The sequence below is a fragment of the Bemisia tabaci genome, chromosome 7 (genome assembly GCF_918797505.1).
Source record: "Bemisia tabaci chromosome 7, PGI_BMITA_v3".
Classification (NCBI taxonomy): Eukaryota; Metazoa; Arthropoda; class Insecta; order Hemiptera; family Aleyrodidae; genus Bemisia; species Bemisia tabaci.
The window spans coordinates 50,306,733-50,327,383 of record NC_092799.1 but is presented as its reverse complement, the minus strand read 5'-3'; the positions used below and the strand labels follow the sequence as shown (position 1 = coordinate 50,327,383).

At 40.1% G+C, this 20,651-nt stretch overlaps 1 protein-coding gene across 3 annotated transcripts in view; it reads right to left on the bottom strand.

Annotated features, from left to right (window-relative positions):
* Nucleotides 1-20,651, bottom strand: part of LOC109030054 (uncharacterized) — a 78,641-nt gene that overhangs the window by 36,145 nt on the left and 21,845 nt on the right. For all 3 annotated transcript variants that reach the window (XR_011900296.1, XR_011900295.1, XM_072302840.1), the window contains exons 6-9: nucleotides 17,646-17,846; nucleotides 16,261-16,414; nucleotides 7,777-7,963; nucleotides 6,433-6,651 (exon numbers count right to left, since the gene is read on the bottom strand). Coding sequence is in view for 1 of the 3 variants with exons in the window: in XM_072302840.1 (XP_072158941.1) it covers nucleotides 6,437-6,651; nucleotides 7,777-7,963; nucleotides 16,261-16,290 (432 nt within the window). In the remaining 2 variants the exon portion in view is untranslated. The remainder of the gene's footprint in view (nucleotides 1-6,432; nucleotides 6,652-7,776; nucleotides 7,964-16,260; nucleotides 16,415-17,645; nucleotides 17,847-20,651) is intronic.

The window sequence follows — 20,651 nt, the reverse complement described above, 5'->3', positions numbered from 1 at the left end:
ATCGCCGAGGTAGCAAGCGTATAAGTGCGAGAGAGATAGAAAATCGCCCAGTTAGGAAGCCTACAAGTGCGAGAGAGACAGAAAATAGCCAGGCGGCTCGCTATAGTGTGCGAGAGAGACAGAAAATCGCCCAGGCAGGAAGCCTATAAGTGCGAGAGAGACAGAAAATAGCCAGGCGGCTCGCTAAAGTGTGCGAGAGAGACAGAAAATCGCCCAGGTAGGACGCCTATAAGTGCGAGAGAGACAGCAAATAGCCAGCCGGGACTTGGGTGGTTTTTCCGTCAAAGCACCATCGCGTTCCCCCGCGACCCTTCGAGAGTGGTTGCACCCTCGGTTGCCCGTTTCCAGTGCGAGAGTGGTTGCACCCTCGGTTGGCCCGTTTCCAGTGCGAGAGAGACAGAAAATCGCCCAGGTAGCAAGCGTATAAGTGCGAGAGAGATAGAAAATCGCCGGGGTAGGAAGCCTACAAGTGCGAGAGAGACAGAAAATAGCCAGGCGGCTCGCTATAGTGTGCGAGAGAGACAGAAAATCGCCCAGGCAGGAAGCCTATAAGTGCGAGAGAGAGAGAAAATAGCCAGGCGGCTCGCTAAAGTGTGCGAGAGAGACAGAAAATTGCCCAGGTAGGACGCCTATAAGTGCTAGAGAGCCAGCAAATAGCCAGCCGGGACTTGGGTGGTTTTTCCGTTCTGGCAGCATCGCGTTCCCCCGCGACCCTCCGAGAGTGGTTGCACCCTTGGTTGCCCCTTGTTAGGGCACCCAGTGCGAGAGTCCGAAAACCGCCCAGGTAGCAAGCGTATAAGTACGAGAACGATGAAAAATCGCCTTGCACGACGCGATTGTGTGCGAGAGAGACAGAAAATGCCAGGGGGCTCGCTAAAGTGTGCGAGAGAGACAGAAAATCGCCCAGGTAGGACGCCTATAAGTGCGAGAGAGACAGAAAATGGCCAGGCGGGACTTGGGTGGTTTTTCCGTCAAAGCAGCATCGCGTTCCCCCGCGACCCTCTGAGAGCGGTTGCGCCCTTGGTTGCCCTTGGCGGCTCGCTCCAGTGTGCGAAAGAGATAGAAAATCGCCTGGCGGGACGCTTGGGTGTGCGAGAGAGACACATATCAGCCAGGCGGCTCGCTCAAGTGTGCGAGAGGGATCGAAAATCGCATGGTTGGACTTGCGTTGTTTTTACGGCAAAGTCGCGTCACGTTCCCCCGTTACCTCTGAGAGCGGTTGCGCCCTTGGTTGCCCTTGGCGGCTCGCTCCAGTGTGCGAAAGAGATAGAAAATCGCCTGGCGGGACGCTTGGGTGTGCGAGAGAGACACATATCAGCCAGGCGGCTCGCTCAAGTGTGCGAGAGGGATCGAAAATCGCACGGTTGGACTTGCGTTGTTTTTACGGCAAAGTCGCGTCACGTTCCCCCGTTACCTCTGAGAGCGGTAGCGCCCTCGGTTGCCCTTGGCGGCTCGCTCAAGTTTGCGAGAGAGATAGAAAATCGCCTGGCGGGACGCTTGGGTGTGCGAGAGAGACACATAACAGCCAGGCGGCTCGCTCAAGTGTGCGAGAGAGATAGAAAATCGCCTGGCGGGAGGCTTTGGTGTGGGAGAGAGACAGAAAACAGCCAGGCGGCTCGCGCATAAGTGCGAGAGAGACAGCAAATAGCCAGGCGGCTCGCGCATACGTGCGAGAGAGAAAGAAAATCACACGGTCGGACTTGCGTTTTTTTTACGGCAAAGGCGCATCGCGTTCCCCCGCGACCCTCTGAGAGCGGTTGCGCCCTCGGTTGCCCTTGGCGGCTCGCTCTAGTTTGCGAGAGAGATAGAAAAACGCCTTGCACGACGCAAATGTGTGCGAGAGAGACGGAATATAGCCAGGCGGCTCGCTAAAGTGTGCGAGAGAGACAGAAAATCGCCCAGGTAGGAAGCCTATAAGTGCGAGAGAGACAGCAAATAGCCAGGCGGGACTTGGGTGGTTTTTCCGTCAAAGCAGCATCGCCTTCCCCCGCGACCCTCCGAGAGTGGTTGCACCCTCGGTTGCCCCGTTTCCAGTGCGAGAGAGACAGAAAATCGCCCAGGTATTAAGCGTATAAGTGCGAGAGAGATAGAAAATCGCCGGAGTAGGAAGCCTACAAGTGCGAGAGAGACAGAAAATAGCCAGGCGGCTCGCTATAGTGTGCGAGAGAGACAGAAAATCGCCGGGGTAGGAAGCCTACAAGTGCGAGAGAGACAGAAAATAGCCAGGCGGCTCGCTAAAGTGTGAGAGAGAGACAGAAAATCGCCGAGGTAGGAAGCGTATAAGTGCGAGAGACACAGCAAATAGCCAGGCGGGACTTGGGTGGTTTTTCCGTCAAGGCAGCATCGCGTTCCCCCGCGACCCTCCGAGAGTTGTTGCACCCTCGGTTGCCCCGTTTAAGGGCACCCAGTGCGAGAGAGACAGAAAATTGCCCAGGTAGCAAGCGTATAAGTGCGAGAGAGATAGAAAATCGCCGGGGTAGGAAGCCTACAAGTGCGAGAGAGGCAGAAAATAGCCAGGCGGCTCGCTAAAGTGTGCGAGAGAGACAGAAAATCGCCCAGGTAGGACGCCTATAAGTGCGAGAGAGACAGCAAATAGGCAGGCGGGACTTGGGTGGTTTTTCCGTCAAGGCAGCATCGCGTTCCCCCGCGACCCTCTGAGAGTGGTTGCACCCTCGGTTGCCCCGCTTCCAGTGCGAGAGAGACAGAAAATCGCCGAGGTAGCAAGCGTATAAGTGCGAGAGAGATATAATATCGCCCAGGTAGGAAGCCTATAAGTGCGAGAGAGAGAGAAAATAGCCAGGCGGCTCGCTAAAGTGTGCGAGAGAGACAGAAAATCGCCCAGGTAGGACGCCTATAAGTGCTAGAGAGCCAGCAAATAGCCAGCCGGGACTTGGGTGGTTTTTCCGTTCTGGCAGCATCGCGTTCCCCCGCGACCCTCCGAGAGTGGTTGCACCCTTGGTTGCCCCTTGTTAGGGCACCCAGTGCGAGAGAGTCAGAAAACCGCCCAGGTAGCAAGCGTATAAGTACGAGAACGATGAAAAATCGCCTTGCACGACGCGATTGTGTGCGAGAGAGACAGAAAATGCCAGGGGGCTCGCTAAAGTGTGCGAGAGAGACAGAAAATAGCCCAGGTAGGACGCCTATAAGTGCGAGAGAGACAGAAAATGGCCAGGCGGGACTTGGGTGGTTTTTCCGTCAAAGCAGCATCGCGTTCCCCCGCGACCCTCCGAGAGTGGTTGCACCCTCGGTTGGCCCGTTTCCAGTGCGAGAGAGACAGAAAATCGCCCAGGTAGCAAGCGTATAAGTGCGAGAGAGATAGAAAATCGCCGGGGTAGGAAGCCTACAAGTGCGAGAGAGACAGAAAATAGCCAGGCGGCTCGCTAAAGTGTGCGAGAGAGACAGAAAATCGCCCAGGTAGGACGCCTATAAGTGCGAGAGAGACAGCAAATAGCCAGGCGGGACTTGGGTGGTTTTTCCGTCAAGGCAGCATCGCGTTCCCCCGCGACCCTCCGAGAGTGGTTGCACCCTCGGTTGCCCCGCTTCCAGTGCGAGAGAGACAGAAAATCGCCGAGGTAGCAAGCGTATAAGTGCGAGAGAGATAGAATATCGCCCAGGTAGGAAGCCTATAAGTGCGAGAGAGACAGAAAATAGCCAGGCGGCTCGCTAAAGTGTGCGAGAGAGACAGAAAATCGCCCGGGTAGGAAGCGTATAAGTGCGAGAGAGACAGCAAATAGCCAGGCGGGACTTGGGTGGTTTTTCCGTCCAAGCAGCATCGCGTTCGACCCTCTGAGAGCGGTTTCGCCCGTGGTTGCCCTTGGCGGCTCGCTCAAGTTTGCGAGAGAGATAGAAAATCGCCTGGCGGGACGCTTGGGTGTGCGAGAGAGACACATAACAGCCAGGCGGCTCGCTCAAGTGTGCGAGAGAGATAGAAAATCGCCTGGCGGGAGGCTTTGGTGTGGGAGAGAGACAGAAAACAGCCAGGCGGCTCGCGCATAAGTGCGAGAGAGACAGCAAATAGCCAGGCGGCTCGCGCATACGTGCGAGAGAGAAAGAAAATCACACGGTCGGACTTGCGTTTTTTTTACGGCAAAGGCGCATCGCGTTCCCCCGCGACCCTCTGAGAGCGGTTGCGCCCTCGGTTGCCCTTGGCGGCTCGCTCTAGTTTGCGAGAGAGATAGAAAATCGCCTGGCGGGACGCTTGGGTGTGCGAGAGAGACACATAACAGCCAGGCGGCTCGCTCAAGTGTGCGAGAGAGATCGAAAATCGCCTGGCTGGACGCTTGGTTGTGCGAGAGAGATTGAGAACAGCCAGGCGGCTCGCGCATATGTGCGAGAGAGAAAGAAAATCGCACGGTTGGACTTGCGTTGTTTTAACGGCAAAGGCGCATTGCGTTCCCCCGCGACCCTCTGAGAGCGGTTGCGCCCTCGGTTGCCCTTGGCGGCTCGCTCAAGTTTGCGAGAGAGATAGAAAATCGCTTGGCGGGACGCTTGGGTGTGCGAGAGAGACAGAAAAAAACCAGGCGGCTCGCGCATAAGTGCGAGAGAGAAAGAAAGTCGCACGGTTGGACTTGCGTTGTTTTTACGGCAAAGGCGCATCGCGTTCCCCCGCGACCCTCTGAGAGCGGTTGCCCTTGGCGGGACGCTTTAGTGTGCGAGAGAGAAAGAAAATCGCCTGGCGGAACGCTTGGGTGTGCGAAAGAGACACAGAACAGCCAGGCGAACACACATCCAAAAGTCAGTAAATCGCATTTAAATGTGAATACGGATGCCAACCAGTTAAGGGATACCTGCAGTTTTACTTCCTTCCTTTAAATACCGATCTTAAAGATAGGAGTGAAGGAAAAAACTACTACAACCAAGAATACACTATATTCACTTCTCAAGTTAGTATGCTTCCCATACAACAAGAGTCTTTTGGTGAAAAATCTGAGCCCCCAATCAATTGCTTTTTTAATGCAATGGCCGGTGAATGAGATTTTCCTAGCGTTTTTTTCAGTTAAGGGAGCCTCTCTTGAGTAAAATTGTTGGGAGGAGGGTTGTTGAAACCGAACATACCATCACTTTTATTCCCCAGATGCATTTCACATGCAGTTAGAACCATGCAGTAAAAATGTGAGCAATCTTTGAGTTGCTACTCCAAAGTTGGGGCCAATAATTGGCGTAATTTCAGTGCTTTTCTCGAAGTAAAAGATATTTAAACCCAAAATACCATTCATTTTATTTTTCAAACATATTGTACACACATTAAGGACCATTCAGGCAAAAACTGAGCGATTTATGAGTTGCTACTCCAAAGTTAGGGCCGACAATTAGCGTAATTTCAGTGTTTTTCAGTTTTGCGGGCCTTTTTTGGGCAAAAACTCGAAGTAAAAGATATTTAAACCCAAAATACCATTGATTGTATTTTTCAAACATTTTGTACACACAGTAAGGACCATTCAGGCAAAAAATGAGCGATTTTTGAGTTGACTTTTCAGGGTAATGGTCAATTATTGGAATCATTTTGGTGTTATTTTCAGTTTTTTACGCGTTTTTTGGACAAAAGTGAAAAAAAAAAGATACTAAAGCCCAAAATACCATCAGAATCGTTCTTTAGGCGTCTTTCTAATACTCTTAGGAGCATTTTAAAAAAAATTGGAGCAAAAAATAACTTGCAGCTCAAAAGTTATGGGCATTTGAAGAGGGGAAGGTTTTGTCGCCAAAATCAGACAAAATCACAACAAACAATCAACCGCAGCACATCAATGAGTGAAGTCGAACATTTCATGCATTTTTTACTCAAATCTACATACTTTCATTGACATTGTGTCAAATTTTCACTTCAATCCGACGAAAAATGGGCCCGGTGTGAATTTTATTGGGAAAAATGACCCTCTCTTTCTCGGAAGTTCGAAACGTCACTTTCTTGATAATTCTTAAAACTTCAAAAATTCATATCTCAGGGAGTTTTTTGATTTGAGACCTAATATTTTGCAGAAGTTCATTATTTGGTGGTCTGATCAAGAAAAAAAATGTATCATCAAAATCCGAGTCGGGCGGTTGCATGGCTGGTAGGTTCTATATGGAATGACCCGGCGTCTAACCTTAACACAGCAGAGTAGGTTGTTATTGTTAACACATTCCTTGCTACAGTGTTTTGGTTGCGTATCAAAAATAAAAATGCAGTTGCGGTGTTTTAAAATCTCTGCCCCTATTTTATATTTTGAAAAGAGAAAAAACCAACACTGGCTTGAATTTCTCCCATTATATTCTTTTCATAGAACAGAAAAATGTAATTCAGTTTTACAAATGAGCTGTGTACATTATAGATGGACTTAAAGTTCACAATCTTTAGTTCCTTGACTATCTAGGCTCCCCATAAAGTCTCTGACTTTACCACCAGAAACCCTGTTAAAATAGTTCAAAGGAACATGTACAAGTTCAATAACTCACCTCTTTACAACTCGACGTTTTGGAGCAGCATTTCATGAGTCCTCTGATGACAAACTAAGTTAAGCTTGGAGGCTCCTCCAAAAAGTGGACGACATAGGAAAAAACTTGGGCATGGTACAACTGCAGACACAGGTAGAATATATGCAGAGGGATTAGCACCTTGACCAAAAACTGCTTGTGTTCTCCTTAGAGTGATAGAGCAAACCTTCTGTGATGATACTGAAAAATAAAAAAATATAAATTTCAAGCTTGGTAAAAATGTCCAGTAAAACAGGAGAAGTAGTTGTTAGCACATTGCTAGCCGCAGTATTTTCAGTGCGTGTCAACAGTAAAACTGCAAAAATGCATATCTTGTTTGCAATGTTTCAAAATCTTTGCCCCTATTTTCTTTCTTTAAAAGGAAACGAACCAATGCCAATTTTGCGACCTTGGAATAAAGTTACGTTCTTCTGTCCGGGAAAAGACCGATCATCTTTCAAACTTGATCTGTGTTTAGAAAAATGGTCAACAAAAGAAAAAACTCGCTTCCTTCATACTCTGAAGCAGCATCTAACATTTCTAAAACAGATGCTAAGACAACATAGTTAAATTAATTTTTAAAAAGGAATAAAAATGCACAAGCTCTTCAATTACATGAGTATTACATTCCCAGACTTTTTCATGCATTTTCAATGTTTTTATTTCTGAAATTTCTTGTGAAAATGCTTTCAACAAAAGGTTTCTCTCGCTAAGTTTTCTAACATTGAAAAAATTAAAAATTCAGGAACCTACAGGCCAAAGTTCTAATTTCCGCAATGGAGCTTGTGATTGTGATAAAGAATAATTAAATGTTACGATCAAAAGAAAGAAATCAAGAGTCCGCAGCAAAATTCCCCGACTTTTTCAGGTTTTCAATGACTTTTCATGAACTCGCTACCCTAACTTCCGAATCATATTCGATCAATCCTTGTAAACACTCCTGACAGACAAATTAAAGTGATTTTTTTAAATCTATCAGAAAGAAAAGAAAGACTACTGTAACTTCTAACAAATAAGGATCGGAGCATGAGTAAAAATTGAGTACAATTACCTAGCTTTGGATTTCATTATTCAAATGAGATCCAACCAAGATTTTCGGCCTGACCATGTTTTCTTTTTTGATTCTGTTTTTTAGGATTATGAGTTTCGGAATTTTTAACAATCAATTAGGAGAATCAGTTACTTCGTTTTTCACATAAAGGGTCTTGGGCACCAAAAACCCTTTTTGTAAACAGCACCTCAATTTTGAATTCTTGTGGATAAAGGTCACTTTTGCTTTTCCTGCAGATAATTAAAACTTTTATTTTCAGAGATGGTTTCACTTACCTAATATTTTTTTCTTCCTCTTGAGAGCGTCTTTCAGGCTTTTCATCTGTACTGTAAGGAATTCCGCTAGAACATATGGATCAAACCCGTGGCCTTTGTTGAGATAGTATTTACCATTTGTGACTATTTCTGACACAATAAACGTTTCTGACTCTGTATCTGTCTTTCCTCTATTCTTCTTTTTTCTCTGTAGAAGACAGAATGAAATCAACTTATGATAAATGACAAAGATGAATGAGAAAATTTTTCACTTGTTTTAGATAATGTTCAAGATAATACACTGTAAAAAACAGGCTCATTATTGCATGGAAGTTTCCTTGTCACTTTTTTATTAAGCTGGAAGTCATTGAGGAAAAGACTTATTACTAGATATTGAAAAATTTCGCCGCGATTCGCCGCGAAATTTTTAAAATGTGCTTAGGAATCTGAAAACCAGACAGAAGCACCTATCATAACCTCCTGATCACGAAAATAAAAAGCGAAATAACGCGAAATCGGCCACTATTCGGATTTTTCGCGAAATCGGGCGGAATCCGCGAAATCATCCATTTTTATCGGCGAAATCTGCGAAATCCGTACATTTTCGTGAAATTTACGAATGTCTCCATGCAAGACGAAATTTGCCGCGCTTTTTTTCAAAATAAGAAATTACGGAGTTGTTTCTGAGCTTAGTCGTCATTGGCTACTACCTATCAACATTCGCCAATGGCATCAAAATACTGATGAAAGAAATGGCGGCAAACCACAGATTAGTCCAGATCGCTAACATCCAATCTAGCCAATGCTTCAGAAGCGTGAGTAATTTTGCTACAGGTTAGGCAACTTTAGAAAATTGATGGCACTACCAGTAGTGAAAGAACTTGACCGGATCGAGAGAAATTTCCTATTGAATCTGATTATAAAGCTTGAAAAAAGTATAAATAGTGATGTGTAATAATGGTTTTTGATCAAATAAGATTTTATCAAGTACTGTTATGCTAAGTATTCTGTTTCAATATTCTTACAACAGTTGGTAGCAATTAACTGCTCTCATGGGGGCCTGGCGGGAATTCAAAACTAGGAACCAAAAGTCTCATTTTGGCAGGATTTTGCTTTAATTTTCGGTTTCTAAGGCTTTAAACTTCAAAAATATGATATATTATAATCTGCAAATTTTTTCAATAATGTTATCTACTCAGTATACTGATGAACTCTGATTTGTTTATTTCCACCGATAAAGCACAAAAACATAGCCCGATTATACGAATAAAGAAGGAGAATTAATTAAAATACGGGTAAACAAGGCTAAAAATTATTGAAACACTTAAAGGCAGGACGTTTCGAGCTGCTACCAGCTCATTTTCAGCTGCAAAAACACATAAAAACAAGTAAAAAATTGAGTGGCGACCTGACCCCAGCCGTTATTATGAGTGGTTACGTGATAACGGCTGAGGTCAGGTCGCCACTCAATTTTTTACTTGTTTTTATGTGTTTTTGCAGCTGAAAATGAGCTGGAAGCAGCTCGAAACGTCTTACCTTTTAGTGTTTCAATAATTTTTAGCCTTGTTTACTCGTATTTTAATTAATTCTCCTTCTTTATTTATTTCCACCTTAATTATTTAATCTGGAAATATTGAACCACATAAATTCTACTGAGAAACTAATTCTTGAATTCTTCGGAACGTTTCATCCCACAAAAATCTGAAAAAGAAGTATTCTCCCGCTGAAAATTTGCTGAAAATAGCCAAAATTTCAGTTTTGGTTCCTAGTTTTAAATGCCCATGGATTTTCCCGCCAATGGCGCTCACAAAACTACTCACGCTCCTCCGCCGATGTTAGCAATCTGGACTAATCTGTGCGGCAAACGGGGCATAAACATAACCTCAAATAATTTCATGTGAATAGATCAATTGATCATGCACGAGATCATCATGTGAAAATGTAGACAATTTCTTAGTGGTATAAATGTGTAAATATGTAAACATAAAGTTAGCAACAGATATTTTTTTATTAAGAATAAAGCTTCTTCTGTAAAATAGGATTAGAAAGAGAGAGACTGCGTGATGGCTCGTTAAAAAAATTATAAGCTTTACTTTGAGCTGTCAAACGCAAAATGCGCTACAAAAAATAACAGCGAAATCGCGGAAATTTAAAAGCGAAATTTTCCAATGTCTACTTATTACACTGAGTAATATTTTAATAGACCATTACAAAGACAAAGTGCACATTTGCACATTATAACGCTTGTTTTTTGTCATCAAAATTTCATGAAGAACAATTATTAAAAATAACTCCTTATCAAGACATTGACGTTTTTCAATATGCGTGTTCAAACTTCTTTCTCATAGGAAAACTATGATCTATTTGAGATAAATTGCACACTAAACATTACTCTCACAGTCTCAGAGGTATGAACACACACGAACCGCAATCTTGGAGCTTAAGCTTAGCTGTTGGATGTTGTTTACACTTTGAACAATGCAAGGAGAAGAAGGAAAGCTTCTTAGTTAAGAGGACTACAAAAACTTGTATACAAAGCCCAATTCGATTCAAGTAATATCTTTGATTTTCTTCAGAACGGGAAATTTTTTGTGACCAAAGCTAAATAAAAACACTGCTAAATTTTGCTCATTTCAGCCATTTTCGTTGTTTGAATGTTCAAGTAATTGCTCATTAGTTCATTTGGTGGAGTTTCATAAATCATAAGACCTGCTACCTCATGATTATTTACTCAATCGATATTTGTGAAATTTTATTCATTTATCGAATACTGCAAGTGTTTTTGAGGGTATTAAAAAACAAATATACAATTATGAAAACTTGTGGTCTGTTGTAATATAAGTAATTTCAGCCGTAAATCGGCAACAATGCACTGAAAAGTGCAAGGCGCACATACTTGCATTTTTCCCCGCGGTGGCTTCACCGTTGTTGCTCTTACCAGTTCAGTTCGTATCTAGGCCTCGAGAATGTAAACAGCCTCAGTCCAAAACTCCATGTCTTATTTCAATAAAACTAGTAATACCGTGTTACGAAATGCGTTGCTTCATATCCTCAAATCAATACAAAACAACAGGTTATGCCGCCCAGTGATCGCATCTGCATTTGTTTTTATTTTTAAAAACCGAATTACGAAGACGGAGATGGAGTTTCTTTCGATTCGTGGATTGTGTCTTGTTCGTGCGTTCATTACGTGTTCGTTGATCGTTCTCCGTTCGTTACGTTTTACTACGAGTCGCGAAGTGCTTAATAATGGGCTGGTTCTCTGACAATAAAGAAAACACCATTAATATTAAAAGTGATCTGGATATTCATGACCTAATGCTATATGCATTATTATTTCTACTGATCCTTATATTAATAGGGTTCTACATTGCGCAGAAGTGCAAAAAACTGAAAACTCGACACGAAGCCCTGGAGCGCAGAATTCGTGGAGTGTAATAACCTTAAAAATTAAAATTAAAACTTAAGAAATTAAAATTTAAAAAAAAAAAAAAAAATTAAAAAATTAAAAATTAAGAAATTAAAAAATTAAAAAATTAAAAATAAGAAATTAAAAAATTAAAAATTAAGAACCGAAAAAAAAAAACCCGAGATTGAAAACCGATAACATTAAAAAAAATAAAAGTGCTGTGGTTGTGCGACTGTGTTGAATCGAAAAATTATCACGGACAATTTTTTTTTTCGTGTAAAAGCGGACAGTTTATGTATTTTTTGTTGTTGTGTTGATCAGCTTAGATCACAAAAATGGATGCAATTCTAACAAGTGCCGGTTTCTCGACCATTACGAAGTTGAAGGGTGTTTCGAATTACACTCTCTGGAAATTTGAGGTAAAGATCTTTTTGGAAGCAGCAAAGGTTTATAATGTAGCGGTCGGTAACGATGCTAAACCTCTTTTAGACGCGGATAAACTTAAAACCTGGAATGAGTCAGACGCAATGGCGAGAAAAATAATTGTAACTACAATAGATAAGAGCCTCTTGACTCACATTTTGACTTGCACCTATGCCCATGAGATGTGGTCGACATTAAAAAATCTCTTTGGAAAATCAACTGAGCAAGAAAAAAGTGCCTTGTATCAAGAATTTTTTGGTTTGAATTTTATAAAAAATGGAAACGTGGTCACTTATGTGAGCAAACTTGAAACACTCTTTGTGCAGTTGAAGGGATTAGAAGCTGGAATCAAAGATGAAATGCTTATTAATAAAATATTACAGGGACTACCTGACTCATACAGATCATTCAAAACAGGATGGGATTTTCTACCAGTTGGTAATAAAACCCTTGAAACTTTAAAAAGTAAACTTTTGGCGGAGCATAATAGAGAGAAAGCAGTTAAAACCGAAGAGCCTGTTGCCTTTCTGGGAAAGGAGAAAAGAACCTGTCACCGGTGCAAAAGAGCTGGACACATAAGTCGTTATTGCAGAGTTAACATTGACAAGAATAATGATAGGTCCGAAAACAATAAATATGATAAATCAGTTAATCGTGGAGACAGTAACCGTCAATGCGGAATTTGTAAAAAAACAAACCATGACGAAAGTCAGTGTTTTTTTCGAAACAAAAATGATAATAAAAACAATTCGGGTAAAAACCCTAAACCTGATAAGAATGTTGCCTTCGTTGCTCACGGGGGAGAAAATGAGTATTGCGAGGACATATGGGTCTTTGATTCCGGCTGCACTTCTCATTTAACTAATAAAATTAACATAATGACCTCAGTAAAAAACGTTAATACAAGAGTATCTAGTGCCAAAGAAGGTGTTGACATACAAATTGAAGCGATGGGAAAGGTAATAACAGACAAGTGTGAGCTCAATGATGTCTTATACTCGCCCGATATTTGTACTAATTTGATATCGATAAACTGCATTATTAAAAACGGAGGAACGGTAAACTTTTCAGAAAAAGGAATAGTCGTATTAATGAATAATTACCCTGTTATGCACGGAAAACGCGATAAAAATGGCTTGTTCGTTGTCACTCTTAAAAGTGTCTTGCAAAACACAGCTTTCTTCGTGTCAAAAACTGAAGATTTGACGCTATGGCATCGGAGACTAGGACACCTAAGCATCGAAAATATTAAAAAACTAACAACAATGTCGGAGGGTTTGCATTTTTCTAAAAATCAGTTTAATAAATTAAAATTAATTTGTGACGTTTGTCCTAAAGCCAAACAAACGCGCGCCTCATTCGGGAAGATGCGGACACCAGCAACACGCCTACTTGAAATTATTCACACGGACGTCTGCGGAAAAATAAGCCCACCAGCATGGAGCAACGACGAAGAATATTTTGTGACTTTTCGCGACGACTTTAGCGGTTTTACGTGCCTGTATTTGCTTAAGAATAAGAGCGAAGTTTTCGATACTATAAAAACGTATGTAGCGTTTGCGGAGCGGAAGCATAACTTACGAGTCGGTAAATTACGACTTGACAACGGTGGGGAATACAGCTCCACTGAAATGAAAGACTGGTGCCAAACTAAAGGAATCGAATTGGGTTATACACCAGCAAATACGCCCTCACTTAATGGCGAAAGCGAACGCCTTAACCGCACGTTGGTTGAAAAAGTGCGTGCTATGCTCTTCAATTCGAAATTGAATAAAGAAATGTGGGGCGAAGCTGCCCGTGTAGCTGCCTATCTCGTGAACAGATCCCCAAAAAGCGGCTCCGAAAAAACCCCATACGAAATCTGGCACGGCAAAACACCAGATTTAAAAAATCTCAGAGTGTTCGGTTCGCGAGTCTTTGCTAAAACTACTACATATCTTAAAAAACTAGACAGTCGAAGCAAAGAGTATATTTTCGTGGGATACGCGGAACATGGATATAGACTTTTCGATCCAATTGATTCGCGAATGATCATCTCGCGTGACGTCATTTTTCGAGAAAATGAAACGATTAAACTTCTCAACAACGCAGACAACGAAGTGCGGATTTTGCTAGACCATGAACCAACAAATGCCATACGGCCGGAAGCAGACAGCCAAGAAGAAGAAGAAGACAGAAGAAAGAAGACGCAAGATAAAGGAGGTGAAGAAGATACGACAGAATCAGAAGAGTCAACTGCTGACGATTCAAATGCTAGCTTATGGGAGCCAAGTGATGAAGAAACCAACCAAACGGTGCTGGAAATTGACCATGATGGAAAACGATACCCGGACCGAGACAGAGCCCCGGTATGCAGATATCCAGACCCGGAGAATCGAGCATTGTACGCGCAGTACGCCTCTGTTTTTGCTGACGCCGAACCTGTGACAGTGCATGAGGCAATGAACTCGGAAAATGCAACTGAGTGGACTAAGGCGATGTCAGATGAGTATCAATCATTAATTAAAAATAAGACCTGGGTTCTAGTTGATCCTCCCTCTAATAAACCAATAGTCAGGAATAAATGGGTGTTTAAAATAAAAAGAGGTCCGAATGGTGAGATAAGTCGCTATAAATGTCGATTGGTTGCTAAAGGATACTCACAAATAGAAGGGGTAAATTATCATGAAACTTTTTCCCCGGTCGTAAGACATTCGACTTTGAGAATGCTATTTGCCTTAGCGGTGGAATTCAATTTAAAATTAGAACATCTCGATGTTGATACAGCTTTTCTTAATGGAGAAATTGAAGAGGAGATTTATATGTATCAACCCGAAAGCTTTGAAGATAAAAGTCAAAAACACAAAGTGTGTTTACTAAAAAAGGCGATATATGGCCTTAAACAGGCCTCTCATGCCTGGAACAAGAGAGCCAATGAAGTTATCACATCCCTTGGGTTACAAAAATCGCGGCTAGAACCCTGCGTCTATTTTTCGCGATCAAAAAACGGCATTTTTATTCTTGCCATTTATGTTGACGATTTTTTCTTATTCTATTCAGATCATGCAATGAAAGATAAGGTCAAAAAGGGGTTAATGGACGCATTTAAAATAAAAGATCTGGGGAAACCAAAACAAATACTTGGGATGAACGTCCACGTAGATGAAAAAAAGGGTGAGGTTAAATTTGACCAGGAAATTTACATCAATCAGATATTGAGACGTTTTCACATGGAAGACTGTAAACCCGTGGGAACACCAATTATAAAAAAGGGTAAAGAGGATGAGAATGAAGACAAAAATAAAAAGGGAGAAATAAACACTGATATTCCATACCAGCAACTAATTGGGAGCTTGATGTACCTATCGGTCTGCACAAGACCTGACATTTCGTATGCAATTAGCTACCTTAGCCAATTTAATAAGAACCCAACGAATGAAATGTGGCAACAAGCTAAGCGTGTATTGCGGTACCTCAAAGGTACAAAAGAGAAAGGGTTGCTTTACAAGAAATCAGAAAATTCAGATGTAATTGTTTTCACAGGATTTATTGATGCCGATTGGGCAGGAAATCTTGAGGATGGTAAATCTTATACTGGATATGTGTATAAAATTAACAATAATACTGTTTCATGGGAAGCGAGAAAACAGAAAACTGTTGCTTTATCATCAACAGAGTCAGAATATTACGCCGTATCCGAAAGTGGCAAGGAAGGGTTGTTTCTAACAAATCTTTTCACTGAAATTTTTAACGAAAAATTCAATCTAAAACTGATTAATGACAATCAAAGTGAAATTAAACTCCACAAAAATCCGAAATTCCATAGTAGGACGAAACACATTGCTGTCAGACATCATTTCCTGAGAGATTTAATCCAAGAAAAAGTTTTATCGTTAGAGTATCTGCCAACAGAGGAAATGGTGGCAGATATGCTAACAAAACCACTGACACCAGCGAAGCATATGTTTTGCCTAAACAAAATACTAACCTGATAATTTTGTTTGAAAGAAAGTAATAATTAAACTTCTGTTGTAAATTTGCATTAAGATTCAAGAAAACAAAAATAATTTTTTTTGATGTAACTAGATTAAGAAAAAATAACTAAACTTAACAAAAACATTTTTGTAAGACGAGGCTAGGGAGTCTCTCGTAAGGAGACTGTAGGGAGTCTCTCGTAAGGAGACTGGGATTGGTTATAATTTTAAAATTTTACGAAACGATTATACGCCTTCATTATGGGGGGGTGTTGTAATATAAGTAATTTCAGCCGTAAATCGGCAACAATGCACTGAAAAGTGCAAGGCGCACATACTTGCATTTTTCCCCGCGGTGGCTTCACCGTTGTTGCTCTTACCAGTTCAGTTCGTATCTAGGCCTCGAGAATGTAAACAGCCTCAGTCCAAAACTCCATGTCTTATTTCAATAAAACTAGTAATACCGTGTTACGAAATGCGTTGCTTCATATCCTCAAATCAATACAAAACAACATGGTCCTCCGTCAAATTACATCAGTCAATCCACAGATGAACCAAACCCAAGTTTACATGTTATATTTCGCTCCTAAAAAATGGCCTTTACAAGCTATGAAGAAGGCACTCAAGTCATGTACATCACAGTCCTATATTTATTACAATTAACGCAGAACAAGTCAGAGAGAGGAAAATGGAGAAGAAATTCAGAAAAGTAGTACTAACCAAACAAGACAAATCACTTGTATACAACATGTATACTCTTCGTTTTACCAAAGGCCAATTCGGATTGCCTTTGTCCAAAGGGATGGGTTCCCTTGCTTTTGCTATAACTTTATCTAGAGACACAATGTCTTCTCGCTCTGAATTTTTTTGAATTCTGAAAAGAGATTAAATGAAGAACTGATTAAACAAGGATTTGAGGGGAAAAAAATGAAGTTTTGTTCAAATTTACCGGCACTGTTGTTTTAGAAATGGATAAATTCTTTCTGATTTTACAGAAGAATTTTTTCCTGAAAAATAACTGCAGCTATTTTGACCTTGGGCACATTGTCATGTTAAAAAGCAAAAAATGAAAATAATTCGAAATTATGTTTTTGATTTCATCTTTTGTTTAAAAACCTAACAATAGGTGCACGCCTGAAATGGCTGTAGTTTTTCAAAAGGAAAAAAGTCTACAGTAAAATCAGCGAAAGAAATATTTATCCATTACTGAAAAAAATATTTATCCATTACTGAAAAAATATTAATCATGACAAGTGTTGCTAACTTTTTCAAAGAAATTATCCTTTAAAAAAAACTCATCACTGTAAGATAAAAATGACATTTTTACGCTTATAATACAGCTGGGTGTTTTGATCTTCATTTTCAAGAAATGCTTGATCTCATTAAGAAAACCATGCATATTATGGAGATTACTAATAATTATACAAAGTTTTTATGAAGAAAATTACAAAAATCAAAAGACAGAGGAAAAGCTTCATTAGGTAGCAAAAAAAAATTTTTTTTGACCAGAGGGAAATAGAGCAAAATTAATAGAATAAAAAGCATGTTCGCCATAAAAAATCCTCAAATTTTAGGAAAAATATACCTAACTGTTTACAAAAATATTCTTCTTCAGTTTCTCCAGTCAAAGTCAAACCATTCTATTTTCTTGTGACGTACTATGGAAAATCGTCACAAGAACATTCAAATGCTGCTAAATTTCTTCCAATAAAAACATTATTTAGGTAGAAAACTATGCATATTTTTCCTTGGTGTTTCAGATATTTTGGATTCACTTGCGAACATAATTGTCTGAAAAACTGGAAGAAAAATAAATACAGCTTTTCCAATAATTCATGTTTTATCGAAGAAAGTTTGCCCATGCCTGAAAGTTCATATCGACAGTGTGAGTCGACAATCACATAACTCCGTTTGCAACGTTGCAGACTTCTTGTCATACTTTATTTTTTAATCGGAAAACTACTCGACAGCAATTCTTTAAAACTGCCGTGATTTTTCTTTTCTGTGCGAAGAAAATTCTGCATAAACTTCAAGGAATGATGTCAATTTGTTCTCCTTTAAACAAATAACATAGAGGCGGAGATTTTATAGCGTTTTATACTTACTTCTGCCGACACTCGCGTTCTTTCTCAGTTTCTTTTTGAGAATTTATTTAACTTTCAGGCGAATCATTCATGGGAAGGTCCATAGGCGGAAGGGTTGGTGGTGGTGTTGGAAGAGGCGGGGACAGAAGATTGTGTCCGTCCATCATCAAGTGATCCATGTCATTATTGAAAATTCCTCATTGACAGGATGCTCGGCAGCCTCTAAAAAAGGGGTTCAAAAATTACTCAATTTATGTTTATTGACATTGTGAGGACATGAAAAGGGATACAACCTAGAGAGTCGAATATGGAAATATGCTGGGAATTTACAGAGGAGAACTTTACATACAACATAGATTTTTCAGGAAAAAAATTGATCAACGTACCATTTCATTCTTCTTTATTATCTCAATAACCAAATAATCTTGTGCTTAGGTGATGAAAAGTTATGAATCAATTTTTGTCGGATTATTTCTACCGTTCACCGTAGAAAAGAATTGGCAACCTTTGCTGATGTTTTTTTCAAAAATCAGGGTAACTTATAATTAGATTAAGACAGGAATGTTTATCAGGTTGGTATGAACATGTTTTCACATAAGATTATTGGCCCCTGATTACAGTAAAATTGGAGGGTTTTGTTGATGTAGGCTTCATAATAAATAGCCGAGTGAAAATGCGGGAAAAATGCTTGAAAAAACTGCATAATACTGAATATTATTTGTGGATGCACTCAATGCATTCGTTAAACTTGTAAAGAAATCTTGTGAGTTCAGCAGTGGCAAAAATGAACTTTACATGACAGAACACTGTTACAGACGGACATGATTGCAGCCAAACTTTGATGATACAATCGTTTTCGGAAAAAGTCAAATGCACCGCGTTTAATTCTTGAGAAAACTAAATGAGAGGCACATCACTCATCTTCAATGATTGAACATCTGCTGTAAAATATTTTATTTCAAGCCAATAGTTCAAGTTCAAAATTAGATGGTAAAATCAGCTGTATAAAAAACAACCTGACTTTTAACCTAAACGTTTCTTTACAACTATAAAGGAATTTACTAATTTTCATTTTTTCATCTGCTCAAAAGTGTTTTTAAGTTCTCAAAGGTCAAACTCCGATGAGTTGATGATTTCCAGATTCGACGTTAAAATAGGTGCGTGGAACAGTTTTGAAGAAATAGGAGATAGACTGCGTTTTTATAATGGTTGATTCGACTGTTCGAGGGATACAAATGTATTTTGTACCTGTAAAACTTTGTTTGATGATTCTTTCAGGAAACACACACCAATCATCAAGTTTGTAATCTCATTGTAGGTAACCGCTTTTCGTAATGGGCCAATATAATCAGGGAAAAAAAGAGGTGGAGCATAATAAAATGAAATAGGTAATCGGGCCTAAGAACAAACAATTACGGATTGCTCAGGGAAACTTTAATGTGTCTGACTTGAACAATAAATTGAGACAATATTTGAAAACTGGTGAAAACTTATGAATGTGATTTTCTTTAAAATCGCCAAAGTTTTTCAATGAACAGAGTAATCGGGAAAAATTACTTTTTTTAAAAAATAAATAAATAAATAAAACGAGCTGGAGAAGAGCAGGAGATTTGTCAACATAGTTTGGGTGTCAATAAAAACATCTATAAACTCTCACAAAATTGTAGATTAAAAATCGAAGCTCAATGCTTTTGTGGAAATGGATCTCATAACTGCTTCATTTTTCTGACTTTTTTGGCTTTTTCCTGACTCCAGAATTTGTGATTCCCTGCTTTTCCCTGATCTTTGGACAAAACTACCTCTTAGATTTTTTCCTTTGAATTGTGCTGACTGCTGTTAAATTTTGCATGAAAATTCCACTTAGATTTAAATTATAGAAAAAGGCACTTAAAAGTTGTCCCTGCTCTGTTAAACTAATACCGGCTGCAGTTCCAGAGCTGATGCTCTACTTGCTGAAGTCTTAGACTTTTCAGGTTTTATAGAACACCGAAAATCCTAGAGATTCGTTAAAAAACTGTGTAATAAAAGAAGTATTTAAATTAAGTATGACAATTTCCTGAAGATTTATCAGAAGATCAACGTTTTGTGAGACTTTAAAACATTTTGAAAAACAATGGATCTGCCGAAATTACATTTTGGATTTTCCTGATTTTTTACCTGAACGAATCGATAATTGTCTAATTATAAAAACCAACATAAGTAATGAACGGAAAAAAATGTTTCACTTTTCCATGTGCTAAACTGCAAATAGTTGAAGAATGCTTGACACACTAGGAATTTTCAGATTCATGACCGATTTTCGTAATATTTCCGGATATTTTTACTAACAGTGGCTGCTCTGAAATAGAAGACATATCGATGGTGAAACTACCAAACCACGTATCTCGGGAAACCTGATTTTTCAGGAGAGCAAAAAAACTGTCTGCGTTCCTTATTTTTGATAATTAAAAGGTAATAATTCTTGGAGATAAAGATGATAAGATGCTTTTCACTACGTCATGAGCATTTTTGAAAATAGTCGCAACAGTGATGAAATACGGAGGAAAAATCGAGTTATGTGTTTTGCGAAATAGGAATTGACACTGTTACCTCGAGAAATGTGAATTTTGAATTAAGGTATTGAGCCTCTTATTTGGAAAGTTTGATCGATTTAAGGCTTAGCGAATAATCATATTGAACTGTGCACTTCAATTCATGCACTGGAAGCTTCTGTTGATCCTACAACTTGACCAGTCATCGTGTTTTATTAATTACAATACTATTAAACGGCATGACAGACTCAGAATTGTTGCATAGCATAAAATTGAAAGACTGATACGACCCGTACCACAAAAAGTGGGTTACTACTACTACTTCATACTTTCTTGAATACCTTAACACTTCTAAAAAAGAAGGTGAATTTCATTGCCCGGTGGATGAATCGCCTTCTAATACAAGCGTATGCAACATGGATGACACCTCGTGTTCGCATTTTACAGGGTGTCCATAAAATCCCTTTTCCCAGTCTAACTTTTGACCTAATTGACG